Here is a 26,204-nt window from a genome sequence, read left to right on the forward strand (position 1 = left end):
AGCGGTAGATGGGAGGGTTGCAGGTGGGAGGGAAGTTATGGTGGGGAAAAAGCCTTTCTAATCCATAAACTGTACTTTGGAAATTTATATTTACTAAATAAAAGTTAAAAAAAAAGAGTCATACTTTAGCTTACACTTCACTTAGCGATTACATGTGGGCCAGGTCCCCTAAAACCTCATCATCATAGTGTGTCAATCCTTTGGATTGTTGACTATCTGACAGGTGAACAATGGGTCCACAAAGTAATTTGATTTTGTATTTTTTATCATTAGAAATGTTGTGCATTTGAACTGTTGAAATCCTTACTTAATGTATACTAAGCTGATCTTCTGTATATTAAGATAATCGAAAATGAATCTTGATGTGAATGGAAGGGGAGAGGGAGTGGGAAAGGGGAGGGTTGTGGGTGGGAGGGACAGTATGGGGGGGAAGCCATTGTAATCCATTATTCGTACTTTGGAAATTTATATTCATTAAATAAATAAATAGGCCATTGGAGGGTGAACCAACGGCAAAGGAAGACCTTTCTCTCTGTCTCTCTCTCTCACTGTCCACTCTGCCTGTCAAAAAAAAAATAATAAATAAATAAATAAATAAATAAAAAAGAATTGTTGTGCATTTGTCATATGCTTAGGAATCATTTGCATTAGATACCTGTGGACTTTGAGCCAGCGCCGCGGCTCACTAGGCTAATACTCCGCCTTGCGGCGCCGGCACACCAGGTTCTAGTCCCGGTCGGGGGTCGGGGCGCCGGATTCTGTCCTGGTTGTCCCTCTTCCAGGCCAGATCTCTGCTGTGGCCAGGGAGTGCAGTGGAGGATGGCCCAAGTGCTTGGGCCCTGCACCCCATAGGAGACCAGGAGAAGCACCTGGCTCCTGCCATTGGATCGGCGCAGTGCGCCAGCCGCAGCGCAGCCAGCCACAGCGGCCATTGGAGGGTGAACCAATGGCAAAGGAAGACCTTTCTCTCTGTCTCTTTCTCTCACTGTCCACTCTGCCTGTTAAAAAAAAAAAAAAAAAAGATACCTGTGGACTGCTTTTTCAAACTTTGTAATAGGGCAGTGGTTGAATAAATTTGGTGCATTGTTCAAGAGGGTATTGTGCCACTGTACAAAAGAATGAGGAAATTCTCTGCTTACTGATGTAGAACAAATTCCAAGATATATTGGGAAGTGAAAAAGAAAGGTGCATATCTTTTGTGTAAAAAAAAGGTACAATAAGAACCATTTTCTATACTTTCTTACATGTGCACAGAGTCTGGAAGTACATGAACATATTATCTGTGGGAAATGGAAAATGAGAACTTGAGATGAGAATGGGGAATGATATAGATGAGGAACAGCTGTTGGAGGGACTTTTCACATTGTGTGCATTTTATTTGTATTTAATTCTTTTTATTTGAGAGAGAGAGAGAGAATGAGGAAGAGAGAGAGAGAATTTACTGTCTGCTGATTCATTTCCCCAAATGCTTATAAGAACTGGAGCTGGGCCAGATTGAAGCCAGCAGTCAAGAACTCAATCCAGATCTCCCATGTGGATGGCAGGAATCCAGCCACTTGAGTCACCACCTGATGCCTCCCAGGGTTGACACTAGAAGAAAGTTGTAACAGAGAGCTGAAGCTGGGAATTGAAGCCAGGCACTTTGATTGAGATGTGGGCATATGAGCTGGCATCTTAAATGCTAGGCCAATTGCCTTCCCCATATATATACATATACATACACATACACATATACATATTTAACTGTGTGATATATGAGGACACTTCAGAAAAGTTCTTAGAAAATGGAATTAAAAGATAAATTTATGTAGGTGTAAAAATAACTTTGAAATCCACGTGTAGCTTTTTCATAATTGGCATTTTCATGAAGTTTGTATGCATACATGTCATTTTTGGCACCAAAATATATTTATCTTTTAATTCTGGTTTCCATGAAGCTTTTGAAGTACCCTCATGTTACCTTTTTTTTTTTTTTTTTTTTTTGACAGGCAGAGTGGACAGTGAGAGAGAGACAGCGAGAAAGGTCTTCCTTTGCCGTTGGTTCACCCTCCGATGGCTGCTGCGGCCAGCGCGTTCCGCGCTGATCTGATGACAGGAGCCAGGTACTTATCCTGGTCTCCCATGGGGTACAGGGCCCAAGCACTTGGGCCATCCTCCACTGCACTCCCGGGCCACAGCAGAGAGCTGGCCTGGAAGAGGGGCAACCGGGACAGAATCCAGCGCCCCGACCGGGACTAGAACCCGGTGTGCCGGCGCCGCAAGGCGGAGTATTAGCCTAGTGAGCCGCGGCGCCGCCTCATATTACCTTTTTGATGAATGAAATTTAAGCAAACAGTGCACGTCTTGAAAGCAGGCTGCATGTTGAGATTCACACTCATTGCAGCTCCCATGACTTCCTGTCCTTATTCTGCTTTAGGGAGTGGCTTCTGCAGATAGTGACCAGGGCTATGGAGGTGGAGGCAGAGATTTTGTTTTAAAAGCTGTATTTGAAATGCACAGTGACAGGGGTTGGCACAGCAGGTAAAGCTGTGGCCTGCAATGTTGGCATCCCATATGGGCGCTGGTTCAAATCCTGGCTGCTCCATTTTGGATCCAGTTCCCTGCTAATGTGCCTGGGAAGGCAGAGGAAGATGGTCCAGGTACTTGGGCCATTGCTACCCATGTAGGAGATCTGGATGAAGCTCCTGGCTCCTGGCTTTGGACTGGCCCAGCCTTGGCCATTGTAGCCATTTGGGGAGTGAACAAGCAGATGGAAGATCTCTCTCTCTCTTTCTGTCTCTCTGTAACTCTGCCTTTGAAATAAATAAATCTTTTTTAAAAAAATGAAATGCAGAGAGAGAGAGAGAGAGAATCTTCCATCTGCTGGCTCACTACCCAAATGGTCAGGCTGAATCCAGGAGTCAGGAACTCCATCCAGGTCATCCATGTGGGTGGCAAGCACTAGAGCAATCTTCTACTGCTTTCCCAGGTACATTAGCAGAAAGCTGTATTGGGAGTGGAGCAGCCAGGACTCAAAACAGCCCTCTGATATGGGAGGCCAGCATCACAGGAGTGGCATAACCTACTGTACTACAATGCCCATGCCTGAGACAGAGCTTTGAGATCATTGGCCAACAGAGTCTGTTCAGCCTGGGGCCTCATTTGAGGATGCCCACAGAAACACTCGATACTTAACTGCATGTTTAATGGGCAAGCAGTGCTCTCAAGGCATTAATCCTGAGATTAAACCCAAGAGGAAGGTTCTGTGGTTGTCTCCCTAGTATACAGGAGGAAACCCACGCTCGGAACCTTGTCCAAGGACTCAGAGCTTTTAAGTAGGAGGGCTGGCAATGGAAGCCAGATGTCCTCGTATTTCTACTACTCTGAGGAGCCAGAGTAGTCCATGAGGCCTTGGTCCTGTCTTGAAACCAGGGGAGACATGTTTCTCACTACATTCTCTCTCCCCTACTTGAAAGGTCAGATGAAACCAGGTGGGGTCTCAAACTAGGTCACCCACAAAACTGAACACGAACTGAGAGCACCCACAAAGCAGCTTAAAAATGTAATAATTTGATACAGAATTGGAGTCATCATTATGGGGACAGCCTGGGCCTTATTGATCTTTCTTACGTAAAATGCACATCTGCTCCTGTTGTCCGTGAGTTCTCTGTGAAGTTAGGTACTGAAGACCCTGCTGTGGCACGAGTGCAGCTGAGGATCTGGAGTGCAGTGTGTCTGCACCAGCACTTGGACTTTACTCTTGCTTCACCTGCTGTCAGATCATGGCATCCTGGACTAAATGTGGCTTGCGGAAGTAGCCTCTGGGTGATAGCCTCTGATGCCAGGCCTGAGTGATGGCTGAGAGCATGAATGCGGAGAGGAGAGGCAAGGCTGCGACAGGCAGGAAGGTTCCCCAGGGAGGGCTGTGTGGGAGTATCTGTGATGGGGGATGAATTGCACCATCTCTCTCTACAGCCTCATAGAACAGTGCACTATAAAACAAGGCTACCTTTTATGGAGAATACTCAGTTTAATACTCAGTGTAATTCCAGAAAAATGTGCTCTACGTTATTCTTTCGGTGGTAGAAATGCCACTTTGATATGATTGATAGCATTTGCTTTAGATTTTTAAGGAAAATGAACCTATACATGGTATTTTATACAGTCATGAATTCAGGTTCATGTTATAAAAATACAGTCCATGGGGTGGAGGGGAAGACCCCGTAAGAATTTCTCCAGTCCAAAGGCTGAGAGGACCTGCCCTGGATGCCCTGGGGATGCAGGCTGCAAGCTGCGGGAAGCCTGCGCCTGCCAGGCTGTGCTGCCAACTGCGGGCTTGCCCCTCTGCCACTCAGGTTGTACCCAACCCTCCACCACGCGGTCAGACCTGTTGGTGCCACCTGCTCCTCTCCGCATCTTGGGGAAACTCTCCCCGCGGCCCAGTGTTGCCTCTTCCAGAAGACCCTGTCCCTCTTGTTGGGTCCCGAGCCACTCGGAAACCTTCTCCTCTGTCTCTCTCATTGCACGCTTTCCAAGTCAGTCCCTCTCCGAGGTAGTGAGGGCCTAGGATCAGAATTCGCTGCTTCCTCCAGCTTTATCCTTAGCAGTGACAAACGGATGACCTTGCAGATTCTGTGCCTTAGATTTCTGTGGGGGAGGGGGCTTGTCAATGTCTGCCCCCTTTTTGTGGTGGGTGGGCAGAGCTCTCTGGGGATGGCTCTGCCTTCAGGCTCTGGGCCGGGTGGGGAGGAGGCAGATGCTGTCAACAGGTCTCTGCAGAGGTGTCCGATGATTGCAGCCTTGGGCTCCCTGGGCTGCTCTGGTCTTGGTTTTGGCCATGACCCAAAAGCTTGACATCCCCCCTCCATCTTCTTACTCCACAAGATACATCTCCTTTGTATTCTGTTCTTCTTGTGTTTTTCTAGCTATAAAGTTATAAAAAATACTAAGTTATAAAAACAGTAAGACCGTCCATGAAGAACCAAGCTATTATAAACAGCAAAGCGGTCTTCAGAAACTTCAAAACTTCAAGAGAAATACATATTATGGTAAAATTTGGGGGGCTTCAATATTTCTTTTGCATGAAAAATAAACTTATCTTTGCATTTGATGCATTCAGGGAAAGTTTTACATATTCTGAAAGATGGTGGGATAAGCTGCAGGCCCATTAGAGGTAAAAAAGGACAGTCAGGAGCTTGGGTGCTCAAAGAGTATTAACTTCATTCTGTCACTCACACGCTTATCCCCATGGCTCCTGGAACCGGAGACCAAGAATGCTACCCGCACCTTCTGCAGAAGATCATCTTTTTGAAGGCTTCCCTGAGCTCTGGGCTCCGGAAGGCATAAATGAAGGGGTCGATGACGGCATTGCACATGATCAACATGCCGTTCACCTGGAAGAGAGACATGTAGCATGCGCAGTAAGGATTATCTGGGCAGAATGTCATTAGCAGCACGTGAAGGACGAAGGGGGCCCAGCAGACGATGAAGACCCCCAGCAGGATGGTCAAGGTGATGGCCCCGCGCATGTTGGCCCTGGGGAGGGTGGAGATCCTCCTGGCGTGGGAGCGGGCCAGCAAGAACATGTGCACGTAGAGACACAAGATGAAGACCAGCATGAGTGGGAACAGTGAGGTGAAGGTGAGCACTGTGGGGATGTGATGAGAGAAGATCACCATGGTGATGCCGCTCCCCGTGCAGAGTGCCCAGAGGACAGTGAGCGTGACCAGGGCTCGGCGCACGGTCACGATGCTGTGGTACTGCAGAGAGTGGAAGATGGTGATGTAGCGGTCAGCCGCAATCGCAGACAGGCTGAAGATGGACCCCAGCAGGGACAGGACGAACAGGGAGTCGATGACGTCATCCGCCGTCGTTTCAAAGTCGCCGCGAGGTTTGAGGTAGCCCGTGTTTCTGAGCAGGATCAGGATGTTTTCCAGGATCTTGTACAGGCTGCCCAGCATGTCAGAAATGGCCAGGCTGCAAATGAAAAAGTGCATGGGGGATTGGAGATGCTTGTTCTTGACCACGGCCAGAAGGACGGCCAGATTCTCCAGCACCCCAGCCATGGAGAGTGTGAAAAACACCTCCTCGGGCAGGACCACCCGTGGGCAGTCCGAGTGGTTTCTGGCCGTGTCACTGGAGTTCTCGTAGGCACTGAGAATGCGCTGCATTTCTGCTGCTTGTGCAGGGGCCTGGACTCGACCTCGCAGAGAGCTCGATCCAGTCATCCAACACCTTCTTATCCTCAGCACCTGCTGGAGATCCAAGGGCAAAGTCACTCGGCCACCTGCAAGAGAATGCATAGAAACAACAGATGTGGAGCAGACTACAAAATGAGAACAAGCCACATTGGTATAAGAACAATCTATTCCCTCTATAAAATAACTATTTACTTATTTATTTTATTTTTTAAATATTTATTTATTTATTTGAAAGTCAGAGTTACACAGAGAGAGAAGGAGAGGCAGAGAGAGAGAGAGAGAGAGAGAGAGAGAGAGGGAGAGAGAGAGAGGTCTTCCATCCACTGGTTCACTCCCCAAATGGCTACAATGGCTGGAGATGTACCGATTTGAAGCCAGGAGCCAGGAGCTTCTTCTGGGTCTCATGCAGGTGCAGGGGCCCAAGGACTTGGGCCATCTTCTGCTGCTTTCCCAGGCCACAGCAGAGAGCTGGATCGAAAGTGGAGCAGCCGGGACATGAAGTGGAGCAGCCGGGACATGAACTGGTGCCCATGTGGGATGCTGGCATTGTAGGTGGCGGTTTTATACACTACGCCACAGTGCCAGCCCCTACTTATTTAAAGAACTACATGCAATGCAGAGCTCTAGAAGGCTCACTCTTTTTACATTTAATTTAATTTTGTTTTTATTCTGACAGAGAGCTCTCATCTCCAGGTCACTCCTTAAATGTCGGCAATAGCTGATGCCAATCCAAAGCCAGCTAACGTGGCTGGGAACCAAGTTCTTGAGCTGGTGCCTGCCATCTCCCAGGGTGTGCACCAGCAGAAAAGTGGATGGGAAGCAGAGAGGCATTGAAACCCAGCCACCGTGATAGGAGAGGTAGTGTCCCAATCAACTACTTAACTGCCGGCCAACTGTCCTCTGCGGTGTAGTAATTTAAATAAAACAATTCACTGAGCCTTCATCTTGAATTCTGAGCCCAGAGATTAAGACAAAGATTTCTTTTTGTTCTCCCCCCTTTTCCTTGCATTCTGGTCATGAACGTAGTTATGTTTGTGATACAAGGGGACTTCAAAATATCCATGGAGAAATAGATCCAAAATGTTAAGTTTATTATGATGCAAACATATTTGAATTCTGTGTACACAAGAGGCTTTTCAGAAAATTCATGGAAAATGTGCATTATGAAAACAACAAATCATGGATTTCAATTTTTTTTTGCATTCAAATAAACATACTCTTAAAATCTGTTTTTCAGACCTTTTTTTTTTTAAGATTCGAATGAGCAGCAGTGGGCTCCTGCCTGAGAAGATGTGAAAGAAATGAGGCATGTGTGGGAGCAGGAAGGCACACAACACCTCCTCCTCCAAAGGAGGGTCTCTCCTGTTCACTGTTGCTCTGGGGCACAGCCAGACCAGACAACCTGTGGGGTGAAGGCAGGTGTGTGGGTGTGTCACTCTCATGTGATTCCTTCTGCTTCCCAGGAATCTAAAATAGTTGATCTCATAGGCACTGAGAGTATACTGATAGTTGTCAGAGGCTGGGGACTGTGGAGGGAGGGCCGAATGGGGAAAGGTCGACTAATAAATAGGTACCAAGTCATAGTTCGATAGGAGTAAGAAGTTCTGATGTTCTACTGCACAGCGTGGAATGGGGACTTCAGCTAATGATAATGTAAGCAGCAGTGATGACTCAAGTGCTTGGGTCCCTACCACCCACGTGGGAGATGTGGATTGAGTTCCCAGCTCCTGGCTGTGGCCCCTGCCATTGCAGACATTTGGAGAATGAACTGGTAGATGGGAGTTCTCGCCCTCTGCCTGACTGTCTGCCTTTTGGTCTCTCAAATAAAAAAACCAAAGAAACTCCAAGAGAAGATTACTCATCTGTTGTAGAAGAGCTAGTGGGCTCCAGGATGAAAGGCTGAGATGAGGGGATTTTCCTGTGCACACACACACAAAGCATATGTCTATCTACATGACCAGAGTCCCTATTCAGAGGGTGAAATTAAAATATTGAATGCATCCAGTAAAAATGGGGGAAAAGGCTCAGAAGCCAAGATGCTGAGAGGGGCTCCCAATTCACTCACAGGGAAACTGTAAGCACCCCATGTGTGCACCCCCGCCAAGCCCGGGAGCCCCAGAGCCCATCTGCTCAGTGGAAAACAGCCCCATTAGCCTCCCCAGCCAGCCTCCAGGAGAGCAGTACAATGAGGAGACACAGCACTCTGCAGCCACCTGATCCTCAGCAGGCCCCTCCCCGACCCCAGACCAGCCGCAGCCCACCACCACTGGTCAGTCAACCCTACTTCCAATAGCAGGAGACCCAAGGGGTTCATTTCCATGGCTACCATGCCCCTACCCCACTTTGTAGTAAAAAGATAGTAGATTATATACCACACTTTGCTTTTCCATGGATCACTTCCTCTTCCTCCCTCCCTTCATTCTTTCTTTCCTTTTTCCTTCTGCTGCATGGTATTGCATGGTATAGATGTATTCTAACTTATTGAATCTGCTCAGTGTTCATAGCTATGTGGGTTATTTCCAATATTTTCCTGTGCCAAGCATGCTGTAGTGCACGGTCGTCTAAGTACACAGAGTCTTCTGTGCATATATAGGGAGGCTAATTCACAGCAGCTTTGGTGGGGGTATTGACAATGTCAAAAGCCCCTCCTAGGGACTTTGTCAGTTTTGGCCCTGGCCAGCGCTGTGTGGGAGTGCCCTATCTGCCATGGCCTCCTTGACACATGGCTAGCAAGCTTTTGGATGGCTGCCCACATCACATTTAGCAGGTGTTTTATGTTCAGGTTTCAATCCAGAAACACACAGCATGGATCCTGTTCTCGCCCTCTGATGAGGTTGCTGACCCAGGCGGGGCAAGTGTTCCACCATCCTGTGCTCTCAGGGCCTCTCAGGTCCCAGCCCCTCCCTTCTGTGTCAGTGCCCAGGGGTGCACTGCCCTGCCAAAGGGTCTGGCTGAGGCTGCAGCTGGGATTTCATCTCTGAGCATGTCGTGTCCTTGCAACTGAGTGGTGCATCTGTTTCTTGGCACTGGATTCAAAGAGAGGAGTGTGGGAAAATGGAGCAGCAAATGAACTTGAGATGATCTCACAAGAAATAAAGAGGTAAACAAGGAAAATAAGCAACAACACTAAAATGAGAACTGACATACAGGACCTGGTTGAGTTTTCCAGAAATTAGAAGTAGGCAGATGGTAGACTTTGTGCTGAATGGACCAGAGTCTAGGAGCCCATCATGGTGTCTACCTTAGTGTGCTGATGGCTGTCTCCTGCTCTGACAGTGCTGTGGCCCTGGGAGATCTTCTCAGTGTTTTAAACCTTACTCTGGTTGCAGGGTTCAAGGTGAAGTTTGCCTGATGTCAAAAGCCAGTCTTTGGGAAGAGCTATTTAGATTCTCAGCAAAAGTTAATGACTTTGACTGACATTTGGGAAATAGAGAATTGGAGAGGGGGCTGGAAGATACAGGGCATCAGTGAGCTCATGGGCAGCAGGAGCTGTTCCCTCCCCAGTCTTCCTTCTGGCCCACACCTACCACATTCAGTAGCGATGCCCCCGGGAAGGGACCTGTGTAGCCAGTGTGTGTCCAAGCCCCACTTTCCCATGGCATTCACATTGTCATCTCCAGGCAGGGGTTCTAGGACCTCGCAGGTCCCACCTCCACTCCTGGATGTTTGGCTCAGGTAGGGTGGAATACTTTGAAGCGCTTGTAATGAAAGCAACTGAACAAATGAACAAAAATCAAAAAGACTCCTGCTCTTGTGGCAAATCACTTAATAGGGGAAATCAATCTTCAATGCACGTGAGATGAAGTATCTCCTCAGCTCTGCCTGAGAGGGCCCTGGTCTGCCTCTGGCATTTTGTTGATGCTTTGTAGACATGAATACTATTGATTGCTGTGAAATTGTCTGTGAACGCGGCCACCTGATTTCTTATTTGGTGCAATTCTGTGCAACCTTCGGGAGTTAATAACTTTGTACGCTTGGCACAGGATCTGACATGATGTATGTCTTGTCAATGGAGTTAGTGTGTGGGCTGATGAGGAGTCTGATTGAGAAGAATGCTAGTATTGATACGAAAAGTCAGAGAAATCATTTTCTACTTTGCGTTCTTAGAATCAACCGAAGTGCAGAGAACTGACTGAAACGACTGAGAGCTCATTGATCTGTTGACTTTCTGTTGCAGCCTTGTTAACACTGATACAGAGCAGCTAAGGAGCAGGCCCTTGGGAGCACCTGCACGGCTGAGAATTTTTTCACAACAGGTTTTTTTTTTTTTTTTTGCTCATCTTTTCTAAGAAGAAAGATTTTGCATTAATTACCATAGCTTTCACTTCCCCCTTAAGGTCCCAGTGATGGTGATGTCAACCAGCCGCCCCCTCATCATTTGACTTTGAGGTTTGAGATTAATGTGTTGCCTTTCTGGCTCAGATAATGTAATCACAATTATCACGGAAGAGGACATTGTGAATATTATACACACACTAAATGGGTATTGCTTTTCCTCAGATGACATCGTACAGTGAAAGCGAAGGTAAAGGCCACATCCGTGGAACGGTGGAGCCCGCAGGACAGTGAGGTCTGCTGTGGTGCCTCACTGGTTCCAGTGAAATGGTGCACTTTCCCAGGAAGGGCACTGCATGTGCTCCAAGAACAGAGTTGAGGATGCCTGCCAGAGGGAGTGCCTAAAGTACATTAAATCTCATCCCCGAACTGGGAGGGAGAGAGAAAGAGAGAGAGAGTGCTCCCATCCTCTGGTTCAGTCAACAAATGGCTGCAACAGCCAGGGCTGGGCTAGGCTGAAGTCAGGAGCCCGAAACTCCATCAGGGTCTCCCACGTGGGTGGCAGGGGCCCAAGTATTTGGGCCATCATGTGCTGCCTCCCCAGGCACATCAGCAGGAAGCTGGATGGGAAGTGGAATAGTTAGGACTTGAACTGGCACTTCAATATGGGACACTGGCATTGCAAGCGGCAGTGTAACCCGTTGCACCACAACTCTTGCCTCGGAGTTTATATTTTAAGTGACGCTATCACCATCTGTTTACTCGTTACTCTTTCAAAAGACTTCTTGGAAATTTCTAATAGTCTTGGAAATTTCTCCCTGGGAGAGAAATGTGAGAAATAGGAGAGAGGAAGAGGGAGAGGGAGAAGATGGGGCGGGAGAGAGGAAGGGGGAAGAGGAGAGGAACATATATGTGATATGATATATGATATATCAAGGCCAAGCTAAGGTTTGATTTTAGTTAGGGAAAGTTGGCCTTCCAGGTATTGCTAGAGTACCCCATGTCCAATATATCCTAAAAATAAAGGGTTTTTTTTGTGAAAGTTAATTTTTGATTTGGTCTATCATCAAAATCAAGAAAGAGCATCAGAGAAAGACACTCTTGTCTACACATGTATGCAAAACAGCTTGATTCATAGAGTTCTCACACTGTGGTTTGGTTTATAAATGATGCCATATGTGAATTATCTAGCCCAGCGCCTGGCACACAGAGAGGGCTTCATAAAGGCTATCGACCTTACTCAAGTGAAGAATCTTAGAAATCTTAGATCTTGTAGAAGTTGAGAGTGGAAGAGTGGTTTGCTGCAGAGGATTGAGGAGAAGTTGGACCCCAGGGACTAAGTTAGAGTTAGAGGTTCTGGTGACCTATTGAACAGGGGTGATGACAGTCAATAATAAGGTGTTGTGTATTTCAAAATAGCTGGAAGAGAAGATTTCGAATGCTGTTACCACAATGAAATGATGGATATTTAAGGGGATGGATAGGTAATTACCCTGACTTGGCCATTTCACAATGTATCTATGCATCAAAACATTGCACTGTGCCCATAAACATGCACACTATGGCTAAATCTTAAAAAGCCACACAAAGCCATTATGATGAGGCTACAGTTAGGCACTTAATATAAAACTTAAACTTGCAGCTTGCACAGCCAGCAAGGGAAGTACAAAGTGATTCTTGAAAATATCAAGCCTGTTATTCCTCACTGAGTTTTCAATGCCATAGAATGGAGTTCCATTGTTCAAACACTTGGCACTGAAGGCTCTCCCAAATCCTTTTCCAGGCTGTCACATTCCCGTTGCATTTTCCAGTGTTCTATGTAGAACCTGTGTTCTTGCCAGCTCGGGGGCTTATTGTCTCAAGGACGTCCAGTTCGTGTTTGCCGTCCACATTTTCACCACCATGGGATTCTCTAACCTCCTCTCTATCTATGCTGCACCTTGGCTTAAGCCTAAGTTGAGATCAAACCTCTTGAACGTCTCCGTCACTCTCTCAACCACATGCTCTGCCCGTGCACTCGTGGCCCGCAGCATGCTTTGTTCTTGCCTTGCATTGGACACTGGGAGTGCCCTGCTCTTGGGAAAGGGCAGCCCCAGTGCCTGTCTTACCTCCCGGGCAGCTGAGAAGTGCCCTGGAGGCTTGGCAAACTCACCACCATCTTCTTCCCGTCTGCTTTCGCCGCTGCTTGCGGTGCCCAGTAACTATGCGGGGAATTCAAAGATTCGTGAATCAATGGAGTCAAACGTTAAGTTCATTTTGGTGCCAAGCTTCTTTGTACAACATGTTCTTCGTACACATTGCCCAGACCTCTTGTCTGTGTGGATTTCTTTTGTGTGTGTGTGTGTATTTCAAAATGTTTTTTTTTTTGCACCAAAATAAACATATCTGATGTCATTTTCCAGGAACATTTTGAAGCACCCAGGTGTTCGTGGATACATTAGAATGTGACCATCATCCTCTGCATGATTTCTAGCAAGACAGATTTAGGAAGATCTATGAATTGTGTGAGAAATAGAGCTGGCGGCTTCATGTTTTCAGTGTAGGAGCATAAAGTCCTAGAGGGGCGTGTTTGTGTTAGGGTTTTGTGGGGATTGATGCTTTTGCTAGCAAGGCATATGTTTTCTTTCCTCTTCTTTGCAGGTGGTGCTAGAAAACAACAGCCATTACCCCTCTCCTAGGGACCATGAGGCATGGAGTTCACAGGGCCCCCTGGAGCAGCTCTGTTTGCAAGAGTATGTGCACGGCCAGGGTCTCCTGCCTGGCTATCCAGGCAGGAAGTAATAACTTTTGGTGCAAGAGTCAGAAGAGGTTTTCACCTAGAAGGAAAGGGGCGTGTGAGTGCCCACTGTCTGAAGGAAGCAGTTGAAATCAGCTTTTTTCCCCCACCAATGTGGAAAGGAGAAAGAACACAACCTCTGGGAGTGTTTCTTCTTGGGACGCAGCGGGCACGGCCCACTTTAGGAAGAGTGAGGAGGCGAAGCCACACCCATACTGGGCCTGGCCCAGAGCTGCTGGGTGGTTGTCACACTGGGGATGGCTGTTTCTGAGAATCCCAAGGAAGCTTGCTGGCAGGACTCTGCCACATTCCTTTAGACAGAGGAGCTGCTCCCCAAGCGACACCCTGTGGCTGTGAGGAGTAACAGCCGCAGCCGATGGGTCAAATACCAGAATGTCCTCGCTTTCTTTTTGGACTCTGTATGTGTAAGCCCTTGGTTTCTAGAAAACTCAGGTGCAAAGAAGGACGTCAGAGGATGATGCTGTAGTTTTTGATGCTAACACAAGAGATGGGTGTTTGAACATTGGGTTTAAATATTAAGAGATTAGTGTTTTTACCCCTAGTTTGTGGAGTAACATATACTGATCCACATTAAAATATGACATCTATGAGATATTCAGAATGAAAAGCAGTAAAATTTTCTAATGGATATATGTGAGTGATGTACACCATATGAAAAAGTATATGGCCAAGACTGTTGGTGCAAAGGGATTGAAATTTTCTGTATTCTGAAGTTCCATTTGGTGAAAAGCAAGCAGTATCCTTTGAGTTGAGAAAGGCAATGGATCTCCTAGAAGACAGTCATTTCCCTTCCTAACTCTGGTATAAGCCCTTCTCATCCAGGAGAAGAATTGTGACAATTGGCTGTAAAATTTGAGAAGCAATTATTATTTGCTATAGATAAAAATTGGAGTAGGGAAAGAGAAATACAGTGGCTAACACTATAAATGTTCCTTTGACATTGACAGATCACAGAAATCAAAACTGCATAATAGAAGATGCAAAGATAATTATAAATAAAAAAGGGGCTGTGGAAGATTTATTTGAAGGCAAGTAAGTATAATTATTCAAAATTCAGGTGCCAACTTTTGCTTCATTAGAAATCCCTTCATTAGAAAATGTCTTATCACTTAAAAACCTAGAGCAAGGAGCCTAGGCACAAGCTCTAACCCTATAGAAGGTGACAGAAATAGTTCATTTTCACTCTGTCTGTGTTTGAAACATTCAGACCTGACTGGTGTGTGATTCAGTGGCCCTACACAGTAGCAAAGATGTGTATACCAGGTGTTCACTGGGTTATTATCTAAAATAGTCAAAAATTGAAAACAGCACAAATAACTAGTGATTGAGGATTTGTAAAACAATTTCTGGAAGATCCATATAATAGAACACTATATGATAATTAAAATCAAGTTTAGTGGTATAGAAGGCTGTGTGTGTGTGTTTATTTGTGTGTGTATGTGGGTATACATATGTATATATTTCATGCAAAGTCATGGAAAAAACTCTGAAAAAAATACATGAACTTCTAATGGTGTGTAACATTGGCTGACATAACTATAAACTAGTTTTAAATAAATATTTTAATTTAGAATAGTTTTAGACTTATGGGGACATTGCCAATAGCACAGAGATTTCTCATACATTCCATACCCAATTTCCCATATCATTAGCATCTTTGATTCGTAAGGTACATTTATCATCATCAATGGACTGACACTGACATGTTATTGTTAACTGAAGTCCATACTTTATTCATGTGCCCTTAGTTTTTGCCTAATGTGCTTTTTCTGTCCCAGGATTCCATCCAGGCTGCCTGTTACCCTCAGCTCTCTTGTTTCCTTAGGCTCTTCCTGGCTGTGTCATTTCTGCCTTTCTTTGTTTTTGATGACCATGAAAGTTTTTAGGAACACTGGTCAGGTATTTTGCAGAATATGTTGCACTTGTCTAGAGTTTTCCTTGTGGTTTGGCTGGGGCTATGGATTTTGGGGGAGGAAGACCACAAGAGGTAAAACATCATTCCTGTCACATCCACACTGTCAACTGTTGAGGTTGGTCAACATCACTGGGATGTTTAGTGTTTGTCAAGTTACTCCTCTCTCTTAAAAATAAGGTCAACTTATCTATTTTTCATTCTTGGATGATGCTTTTGGTATTATATATAAAAACTCACCACCAAGCCCATTGTCATGCAGATTTTCTTTCATGTCTTCTAGAAGTTGTAGAGTTTTGTGTTTTACATTTATGCATGGGATCTATTTGGAGTTAACTGTTTTGTGTGTGTGTGTGTGTGTGTGTGTGTGTGTTTATGTGTGTTTGTAAGGTATAAGACGTGTCTTCCAAAAAGCCTCTTTAAAAAAAAAAGAAAAAAAAACTTTTATCTTTTACAAGAGGCAAAGTTACACCAGCTTCCTTTGTCCCATTCTTTGTGGCTGATGTAAAGTGGTCTGATGCTGGGGCCATTGTGGTGGTATAGCAGGTTAAGCTACCACCTGCAATGCCGGCATCCAATATGTGAGCTGGTTCAAGTCCTGGCTACTCTACTTCTGATCCAGCTTTCTGCCAAAGCACCTGGGAAAGCAGTGGAAGATGGTCCAAGTGCCTGGGCCCCTGCACCTTTGTGGGAGACCTGGAAGAAGCTCCTGGCTTCTGCCTGGCACAGCCCTGGGTATAACTACCATTTGGGGAGTAAACCAGTGGGTGGAAGACCTCTCTCTCTCTCTCTCTCTCTCTCTCTCTGTAATTCTGCCTTTCAAATAAATAAATTTTTTTTTAAAAAATGGGATGATGTACTCAGCAGGCAGCTGTGGATGATTTAGGGGGTAGGATGATGCAGGAATACCCCAGGGCCAGGAGGTCAGTGCAGTGGCTGGAACCAAAGGTGGAAGAACACAAGCACGCGATGACAGCAGAGGGTGGAGGCTAGGGACAACATTAAGCAACCCCAGTGGCACCAAGTCTTTCCTGGGGCTTCACTTTCATCAAATGAGGAAACTCCACCACCCCGTAAGGCAATTCCCCTTAAAAATGGGGGCTGGGTTTTTTACCTCACAGTCCCCAATTCCCCTTCACTTGAAAAGGCATGACATAAGAGCACCAGTTCAAGTCCCGGCTGCCCCACTCCCAGTCCAGCTCTCTGCTGTGGCCTGGAAACAGAAGATGGCCCAAGTTCTGGGACCCTGCACCCGCATGGGAAACCAGAAAGAAGCTTCTGGCTCCTGGCTTCGGATTGGCACAGCTCCAGCAGTTGAGGCCAACTGAGGAGTGAATCAACGGATGGAAGACCTCTCTCTCTCTCTCTCTGCCTCTGCCTCTGCCTCTTCTCTCTGTGTAACTTGACTTTCAAATAAATAAATAAATCTTTAAAAAGAAAAAGAAAAAGATGGCTGGCGCCGCGGCTCAATAGGCTAATCCTCCACCTTGCGGCGCCGGCACACCGGGTTCTAGTCCCGGTCGGGGCGCCGGATTCTGTCCCGGTTGCCCCTCTTCCAGGCCAGTTCTCTGCTGTGGCCCGGAGTGCAGTGGAGGATGGCCCAAGTGCTTGGGCCCTGCACCCGCATGGGAGACCAGGAGAAGCACCTGGCTCCTGCCTTTGGATCAGCGCGGTGCACTGGCCGCAGTGCGCTGGCCTCAGCGCGCTGGCCGCGGCGGCCATTGGAGGGTGAACCAATGGCAAAGGAAGACCTTTCTGTCTCTCTCACTGTCCACTCTGCCTGTCAAAAAAAAAAGAAAAAAAAAAGAAAAAGGAAAAGCTTGACATAGTTTATAGCTGGTTCAGTTGGCTGGGCAAGTGCCATTAAGAAAGCAGGACTATCAAAGGCTTGAAGAATTCTAAGCTGACTGCACTCATATCTTTGCATGAATGACTTGAAGCTTTCCTTTGCCTTCCCCGCCTCCTGATGCTGAGCCCAGCCTGTCTGGACTCCAGGGCTGCCAAGAGCAGCCTTGTGTTTATAAGGATGTGGTTTTAGGTTTGACTCATTAGGAATCACACAGACATGGGAGACACCATGCTGCCCAGCACAATCCGGCTGAATAGCTGAGGCTGCGCATTGAGGACTAGAACAGGAAGGCCGTGGCCACCTGCTCGTTTGCAGTCACGGCTGCTGCCTGGTGCAGGCAGTGTGTGAAAGGATTGACTTCCAGCATTCAAGCGAAAGGCATCTTTCCTACTCCAGTGAAATATGACACAGAAGTGACATTCCTGTTTCCTGATCCCCACTCATCTGAGGGTGAGAAAAGTGAGATTCAAACAGGCTGAGTATCTTGTTCAATGTCTCCAGCTGCTACGCCTCCCTTGCCCCAGAAGCCCTGCTCTCCTGCTGTTCTAGACATCCCAGGAAGTTGAGCATGTAGGGGTAGACACAGCAGGCTTCAGTCCACACGTTTATCTCTGCAACACACACTTTAGGAGGGGGTCTGTGAGTTTGGGGCCTGGGGCCTGGGCGCCAAAGACTAAATAAGATAACATCGTATTAAAACTCGTGGATGTTATTAATCAATACTCAGTGGAAATCAATAGAATTCCAAGGATCAATACATTCCTCATTTCTTCACTGCCCTCTTGGCGGGTGTTGAATCACAGCTGCCAGCTAGCGTCCACGTTGCTGGATCTTACTGCACAGACGCATTTATAACCGAAGCTTGGTGCATGTTGGCCATGCCCATGAATGATGGACAAAGCTCCCCTGAGTCCACTGCATACCCGTCTTTGAATGCTCTGAGCAGTCAGTAGGGGGCCGTGTGCATGTCCCGCGCCGCAGCAGGCGCCCAGCCTGTCCCTGGCAGACTTACAGATCTGACACCACTTTGCTGTACTTCATTTCTTATTTGATGCTCACAAGGAGATGGGAATGCCGCAGGAATGACAGTGTCCCTGCATCTCAGGGCAAACAAATGACGGTCCCTAGCACCAGGGCTTTGCTGGTCGATGCAGCTGGGGTGGCAGGAGTCCCCGTCAGCAGTGTGAGCTCGGTCCACTCTCCACTGACCTTCAACCTCCTGCCGCCTGGTCTCTCCCTTCTTCTGAGTGTCACTGCTGTGCCCCAGCCGCCTTCCTGACTGTGGCTTGCCACTTCACCAACACTTTCTGGGGCCCCGCTCAGGTCTAGTTTCTGTTGCTTTCCCATGCTCCATGTCCAGCCAGCCTGGCACACACGCGTTTTGAGTTGAACACTTGCTTTGCAACCACTGTGTAAGGTTCCTACCCTGACTTCTCATAGCTGGACTGCCAAGTGCAGACTGCGTCAACCACCAGCAGGCCCTCTTCCTGTCTGCCATTCTTGTTGGGCACCTCTCTGGGACCACAGGTCCTCTGGGACCATCTACAACCTGCTGCTTGCTGCCACCTGTCTCTCTGCGAGATTTCCAAGGAGCAGGTCCACTCCTTCCCAGGCCTGCCCTGTGCTCCTGCCTCAGTGCTGCTTTCCCCAGCCGCCTCCCCTGTTGTGCAGGAGTACCTGCTCCCTTCCCAGCCTTGTCCCTCCAGCTCTTCGTTCTTATGTCTGAGACGGGATAACTCACACGAAAACGTGCAAGGTTGCATTCTGAGGTTCTGAGGACCAGACCCGGCCTACCATAAGCCCAGCCCCTAGCACAGAACATGGTGTGGAGCAGTTGCATTTAGACAAAGAGTGAGACAGGAAGCTGCTTCACTGAGCAGCAAAAGCTCATGGGACATTCAATGAACATTCAGTGTTCATGGTGCACACCAAGGAAAATCACTAAAACAAAGAATATGATGGTTATTGTTCCAACCATGACCGGCCAGAGGGGATAGCGGGAGCATAGCTCTTCCTGTGCCAGGAGAGATGCGGGGGCCATCAGAGAGGGACCACTGCTCCTGTGCTTTCTCCCCCATCCCCCTGGTGCACACCCTCCTTCCCCTGATCCCCCTCCCCCCTCCCCTGGGATAGGGCTCCCCAAAGGCAGAATGAGGGCCTGGGAGCTCCCGGGCAGGGCTGGTTCCCCTTGAGCTGGTGTGCACTGTTGTCTTCCCTGTTTGTCCTTGGTGCAGGTTCCAGGAAACCGCTCTGACTCATGCTTGTGTCAAGGCCTGGCACACACTGTGATCAGTGTGGGAATGCGCGAGCCCAGTGTAGGGCCCTCCTGCACTGCCCAGGGCTCGCTCCTTCCCGGACATGCTCCAGGCCTTGCTCTCAGCACCTCCTCTTTTTTTTTTTTTTTTTTGACAGGCAGAGTTAGACAAGAGAGAGAGACAGAGAGAAAGGTCTTCCTTCTGTTGGTTCATCCCCCAAATGTCCACTACAGCCGGAGCTACGCCGATCTGAAGCCAGGAGCCAGGTGCTTCCTCCTGGTCTCCCATGCAGGTGCAGGGGCCTAAGCACTTAGGCCATCCTCCACTGCCTTCCCCGGCCACAGCAGAGAGCTGGACTGGAAGAGGAGCAACCAGGACTAGAACCCGGCGCCCACATGAGATGCCAGCACCGCAGGCGGAGGATTAACCAAGTGAGCCACGGTGCCGGCCCCTCAGCACCTCTTCTTACGCTTTCCTCCTTTCTGTCCCTGTGGGCTTTGTATGAGTATGTGTGTGTATGTGAATGCCATGCCTATGTCTCTGTGTATGAATGTGTATGTGTGTACATGTCCGTATATGTATGTGTGTGGTATATGTGCATGTCTATGTTTATGTGTGTATACAAGGTAGACATGTGTGGGCGTATGTGGACGTGTGTCTATGTCTGTGTGTACATGTATGCATATGTATATAGTGTGTCTATGTTTGTGTTTGCAGGTGTGTCTATGTCTGTGTTTGCGTGTGTATGTGAGTGTGTGCATATGTCTGTATGTTAGAAGAGATTGGGGAGATTATCTTAAGGCAGCTTAGGAAAATACAGACATGAAGAATTGCTGTTTTTTGTAATCAGAACCCAGGACCTCCCTCCAGGGTACTGTGCGTCCCCACGACGGAGCCAGCGAGCTCAGGAGCCTCTCCTGGTGGCAGCCACTGTGTAAGCTGTGTCAGTGATGAGGGCCATGCTTTAATTCCTGTTTATCCTACACCCCACATGCTGCCAAGGTAGTCAGAGGTCTCCAAGACTAGTAGGAGAGAGAGGCAGAGGGCATGGGGGCTGCTCCGGGACTGTGGTCCCATGCGTCTGCAGCATCCAGTCGCTGAGACTCTGAGGCCGGAGTCCGGTTGCACGCCCGCACTGCTGCTCACCTGGCAGCAAACTCTTGTGCTCTTAAAAGCAGAGAAGCTACTCAGACAAAAGGATGATCTCGGGAAGGCGGAATGCTCCCCCCCCCCTTAAATCAATTAGGAAAAAACTGTCTGTGGTCCTTGAATAGAGCTTGATGATAATTTAAAGACTAACAGGGACGTCAAATACTTCGGTTAATAGGGAAGATTGCTTTCATTAGACAAAACAGTAAGGGGCTTTATTGTTATAGTTTAATTAGAAAAATAATATACCCTCAGGGAGAGTGAAAGACTGTAATTAAAAAGATGAGCTATTAGGAAGAATTCTGGATGCAGCCTCTTTTTTTTTCTTCCTTCAGATGTGTTCCTAGCTGCTCTATTCATGCCCCAAAGCACTTAAGAAGTTCAGAAATTAGTAGCAAATGTACTTACCTTCAGCTGTGGAGCAGGAACTTTCGGGCCAAAATGTCTGAGGACGAATAAGATGTGGAGAAAAGCAAGCAAACGGACCTTGGGCCAGGCAGGGCCGGAACAGATGCATCACCGGAGACAGGCGGTTGTTATCATAACCTTGAATAAATGTCACATGAAATGAGCTGCATATTTCTGGTAATGTGAAGTTAGAGAAGTGGAGTGAAACTGTCTGATTAAGACCTCGTTTTCTTGGGCTCAGTTAGACAAGGTTGCTTCCCATGTGTATGATGATGGTTGTAGCAGATTATGGAATTGTAATCCCTTTCTTTTTAAATGTCATTTCGAAGCTGCGTTGACTTTGAGAACTGAAGAATTAAACAGGGTTTTGAGGAAATGATTTCGGAAGAATTGGTTTTAAAATTTCCAGCAAAACTCCTCAAGATGTCTTGCAAACATTCGACTTATTAATCTCATTACAAAGAATGAAATAATCCTATTATCCATATTTCAAAAGACTAAACAATGAGACAGAGGGAATTCTGTGCTCAAGGGCTCCCAATAGTGCATGGGCCAAGACACACACACACACACACACACACACACACACCCCTTAGACCTTTGCTAATTCTTCTCTATCAGAAAAGGTTGAAGAAACCATCATCAGTAGCATCAACATTCAAGGCAAAATCAGTCCAGTTTTTGGGTGAAATATTTGCTTAGGCTTACAGGGACGGGCTGCTGTTGGTTCCAGCACACCGACCTGAATGTTTAAATGAGCTCTGGGCCAGGTTTGGGGATGCGCCTGGGTCCGCTGGGCTTAGTCCCAACTAGTGGCTCTTTCAGCAAATAGCAGCTCCAGCATCAAGCTGAGCACCATTGCCTGTGGGTGGTCTGGAAAGGAGGGAGGACAGAGCTCTGTTTGATTTCCTGGGTGGGCAAATACAGTTTTATAAAGTGGTTTTCCCAGCTTATCCCAGAAGCAAAGCCTGTTCTGCCCATGCACCCAGGGTCAGCCCAGGTGTCTCTTACTGAGCAGTTCATGAGCCCCAGAAAACTGCTCTGCAGCTCAAGTTAAGATACTTCGTAGGCTTCTTGTCTCGCACCAGAGACACATAATAGAGACAGTATATGAGGGGCCTTCCATGCATACCATGGGCTTTCAAAAAGGTAATGGAAAATGTGCTATAGGGGCCGGTGCTGTGGCGCAGTAGGTTAATCCTCTGCCTGCGGTGCCGGCATCCCATGCAGACGCCAGTTCTGGTCCTGGTTGCTCCTCTTCCAGTCCAGCTCTGCTATGGCCTGGGAAGGCAGTGGAGGATGGCCCAAGTGCTTGGGCCCCTGTACCCACATGGGAGATCAAGAGGAAGCACCTGGCTCCTGGCTTCCGAGCGGTGCAGCTCTGGCCCTTGCAGACATTTGGGGAGTGAACCAGCGGAGGGAAGACCTTTCTCTCTGTTTCTCCTTCTCACTGCCTGTAACTCTACCTCTCAAATAAATAAATAAAATCTTAAAAAAGAAAGAAAGAAAAAGCTGTGCATAGATCTCTAGGAGACCTGGATGGAGTTCCAGGCTCCTGGCTTTGAACTGTTCCAGCCCTGGCCACTGTGGTCATTTGGGGAGTGAACCAGTGGATGGAAGATTTCTCTCTCTCTCTCTCTCTCTCTCTCTCTCTCTCTCTCTGTAACTGTGCCCTTGAAATAAACATATAAATACATTTTTTTTTTCAAAGCTTCCAGCCTGTAGCAATCTCAGGACCTTTGCCAATGCTCTGTGGATCTGGGGGCTCTGTGGGAAAACTGGAGGCAGGGCCCAAACAGTGAGGCAATGGGCAGGAGGGCAGACGGTGGGGAGCTTGAGCATGGGGTACTCTCTGGAGAAGGCTGCCTCAGGGGGCCCCCTGTGTGTGGAGCCATGGCGAGCTTGGTGTAGGTGACAGAGACTGAGGCAGGAAGATTTCAAGCAGGGGAAGGGTGCCTAAATGTTTGGCTAGGCCCTGCAAAGAGAATGGCTTCTGCTATTTTAGTTCTTCCTTTTCTTTCTCTTTTGGCTCATTTCCCTCCACTTTTGCAAGAAAAGAGTGCAGAAATCTCTTGGAAGAAGCAAACTAGAAAGAACATTGAATTGAGAGCCAGAAGGGTTCTCACTCTGCCAGGCTCTGGGGCTCCATTTTTTTTTTCGTGGAAAGAGGGTGATTGTGAGACTTGATTGAGATCCAGTTTGTGAAAGTGCTCAGGAAATGTTGAAATCATATTCTAGGACCTCTGGTTCTTACTGTAACTTGTTCCAAAATCTTATTGCCTTTTTTCCCATTTTATTTGAAAAGCAGAGTAACAGGAGAAATAGAGAGAGAGATGTCTACGGCCATACCACCCTGAATGCGCCCAATCTCGTCTGATCTTGGAGAGAGAGAGAGAGAGAGAGAGAGAGAGAGAGAATCTTCCATCTCCTGTTTTACTCTCCAAATTCCAGATTCCAGGCTGCAACCAGGAGCCTGAGCTCAATGCAGGTCTCCCCCATTGACAGCAGGGACTCAAGTACTTGAGCTATCACCTGCTGCACTTGAGCTATCACCTGCTGCCTCCCAGGGTGCAGAATAGCAGGAAGCTGGATTGAAAGCCTTTGTAGGCAGCCCAAGTGGCAACTTAACTGCTGTGCCAAACACTTGTGCCAGTGGTCCCTTTCATGTTTGTATGTATACAGTGGGGTTTTTCAAATGGGGAGACAGGACACGGGAACATCCATTCTAAGAGCATGCCGCCGGATAGCCTTGTGGTTCCACTCTTATTTAGAGGGTACCAACAATTCCAGAAGCCAATAGGCACGTAGGCAAAGTTGTACATCAATTTAAGTTTTGGGAAAAGGAATTCGGTCTGGTTGTCTAAGATAGGGATCAGGGATGTGTTGTAAATCTTCAGAGACAGGCCCATTTAAATGATCCTGAAAATTTACAAATTCCCGAAAACAGCCCAGGTACCAATTAACGTCCATTAATTCCCCTGCTGCTCCCACTGCTATACTCCTTTGGGGGCTGCTATGCCCATCCTCCCCCCACCCCCCACCCCCCCGTTTTGGTGTGAGCAGAAACTGTGGCCCTACCTCTAATTTCAGAACAGTTTTCTGTCTGAGAGACACTATGCAGCATCTCATATATATGTATATATATATGTGTGTGTGTGTGTGTGTGTGTGTGTGTGTGTGTGAATGACATGGAGAGAGAGAGAAGGGGGGAGAGGGAGAGAGAGAGAGGCCTTCCATCTGTTGGTTTTCCCCATGCCTGCAATGACCTTCTGGTCTGGACCAAAGCTGGGGTTGGGAACTCAATCAATGTCTTCTCGTGGGTGAAAGGGACTCAATCACTCGAGCCATCTTTGCTGCCTCCCAGGGTCTGCGGTAGCTGGAATCAACAGTTCCATTGAACCCAGGCATTCCAGTATGGGCCTTGGACATCCTAACTGGTGTCTGTCCAGTAGGCTAAACACCCACCCCATAGTGACTGCTTTTGAGATTTACTTTGGCTATAGGTAATTTAGTCAGCTTGTGAACATTTAAAAGCAGATCTGTTAGCTAAGATGTTGGTGGATGAACGCCAGTGAGGATGATTAGACTTGCACCACTGGCCCACCTCCAGCCCATTGCCTTCTGCTGGACAGAGGGACTTTTAGGGAGCATGCCAGGGGCTCCTGTATATGCCAGTTTCCTCCTGTGACACAATCCAGCAATTCAGTCTCTCTTCACAACTCCACTGTGCTGCTCAGGGAAAAATCCAACAATATGGGATAGCCTCTGGAGACAGAGCAAGGGGAAGGGAGATGAGAGGGGGTACAGAAATGGGACAGAAGAAGAGACAGGGCAGGGGTCTGTCTTGCAGCTTGGAGGGGCCCTGCCATTCTGACCAAGAACTAAAAGCTGGGGGTTGGAAGGTATCTCACAAGCATCTTGCCAAAATCTGCCATGGAAGTGATGATAGGAATTTCTCTAGGGTCTCCCGTGTGCCAGCCTAGGCTTTCAGTGTTCTACATGTTGTAGCTGTGTGGACGGTGTCTTCACAATGTGCTTGCAAAGTCCTCTTACTGGTCCCATTTACAGATGAGGCCCACAACAGGTCAGGAGCTTGACAGGGGCTGTGAGAAGCACTTAGCATTTTGCTCAGAGAACAAGGAGAAGCCACTGGGTCTCCAGGCCTACACCTAGGGTGATGTGGCCTGAGTTAGTTTTCAAAGGACCCCTCTGGCTGCTCTGGGCATGGGGTGGGAAGAAGGAAGTGAGGAAGAGAGGCCACAACACTGGGGAATCTTACTCATTTTTAATTTTGTCATAAACATTGCATACATTTGAGGTGTATGGTGAGCCTATTATTGTAGTCCCACTAAATAACACCTGTCACCTTCCATGGTTCCCTTTTCTTTCTGGTGGCAAGGATATTTGAGATCTGTTCTTGCAAACATTAACTGCACAGCACAGCTGTGCTCAGCATCGTCACTGTGCTGTACCTTAGGCCTCCAAGACTTCCTCATTCTGCCTTGGCCAACATCCCCTAATTCCACTTCCCTCCATCCCAGTCCCTGGCCGTGCCCTTCTCCTGTCTGTGTCTAACATTTAGACTTTTATATATTCTACATAGATGTGAGATCAAAGGGCATGGGTATGGATTTTTGGAGGATTTTTGTTTGTTTGTTTCTTTTGTTTTGTTTTGTGTTTTGTTTAAAAGGAAGAGAGATAGGACAAGAGAAACAGAGTGATTGCTCATCCACTGATCACCCCCACATGCCCACGATAGTTGAGACTGGGGAGGCCAAAGCCAAAAATACCATCCTGGTCTCCAGTATGGGTGGCTGCAACTCAGTACTTGTGCCATCACCTGCAGCCTCCAGCTCTATGGCCTATGAGGTAGGGTGTGGGCATCCCAAGCAGTGGCTTCAGTGCTTTGCCATATGCCCACCATATTTTTGTAAGTTTTAATGTGAGAGAGTGCAGCATGAGAGTGAATGTGGGGTATAGGGAGGTGTGTTTTGGGAAAGGACCTCCTTGATAAATTTGTGTGTACATGGGATTGCCTAGCATGGTGGAGGCCTGTTGAGCAGGTGACACTACAGGGCACACATTCCTGAGTGGCAGGTGGGGATGGCCTGAGCACTGCAAGAAGGGCCATCATGGACAGGAGCAGGGACACATCAGCCTGTGAGCCCACAGTGAGGAGCAGGGGGAATACCCTGTCGTCCTATTAACCTGAAGCCAGCAGGCAAGACGGGCACTGAGGCTTGCTGGCTGCTCAGTCTCATAGGCCATAGAGCTGGGAAGAGAAGAATGCATAGGGGCTGGAGGTGCAAATCTAAGACTTCTGCTTTGTTAAATAAAATTCGTGGGAGGCCACGGCTTGGACCTCCTGTGCTAGGCCCAA

General features: G+C 47.6%; 1 protein-coding gene and 1 long non-coding RNA gene across 2 annotated transcripts in view; one reads left to right on the forward strand and one right to left on the reverse strand.

Annotated features, from left to right (window-relative positions):
- Positions 1–826: 826 nt before the first annotated feature.
- On the reverse strand, positions 827–21,170 carry MC2R (melanocortin 2 receptor). The gene is made up of 2 exons (XM_017344288.4): positions 20,825–21,170; positions 827–6,265 (listed from the first exon to the last, which is right to left on the reverse strand). The coding sequence occupies exons 1-2, from the start codon at positions 20,931–20,933 to the stop codon at positions 5,256–5,258; spliced, it is 1,119 nt and encodes a 372-aa protein (XP_017199777.3). The 5' UTR covers positions 20,934–21,170; the 3' UTR covers positions 827–5,255.
- The window catches only part of LOC149123811 (uncharacterized), a 175,763-nt gene continuing 168,862 nt past the window's right edge, over positions 19,304–26,204 (forward strand). Inside the window, exon 1 of the long non-coding RNA XR_016214181.1 lies at positions 19,304–19,698. This is a non-coding gene — a long non-coding RNA (uncharacterized LOC149123811). The remainder of the gene's footprint in view (positions 19,699–26,204) is intronic.

Source organism: Oryctolagus cuniculus, chromosome 10 (genome assembly GCF_051225735.1).
Source record: "Oryctolagus cuniculus isolate XC-2025 breed Fujian yellow rabbit chromosome 10, ASM5122573v1, whole genome shotgun sequence".
NCBI lineage: Eukaryota > Metazoa > Chordata > Mammalia > Lagomorpha > Leporidae > Oryctolagus > Oryctolagus cuniculus.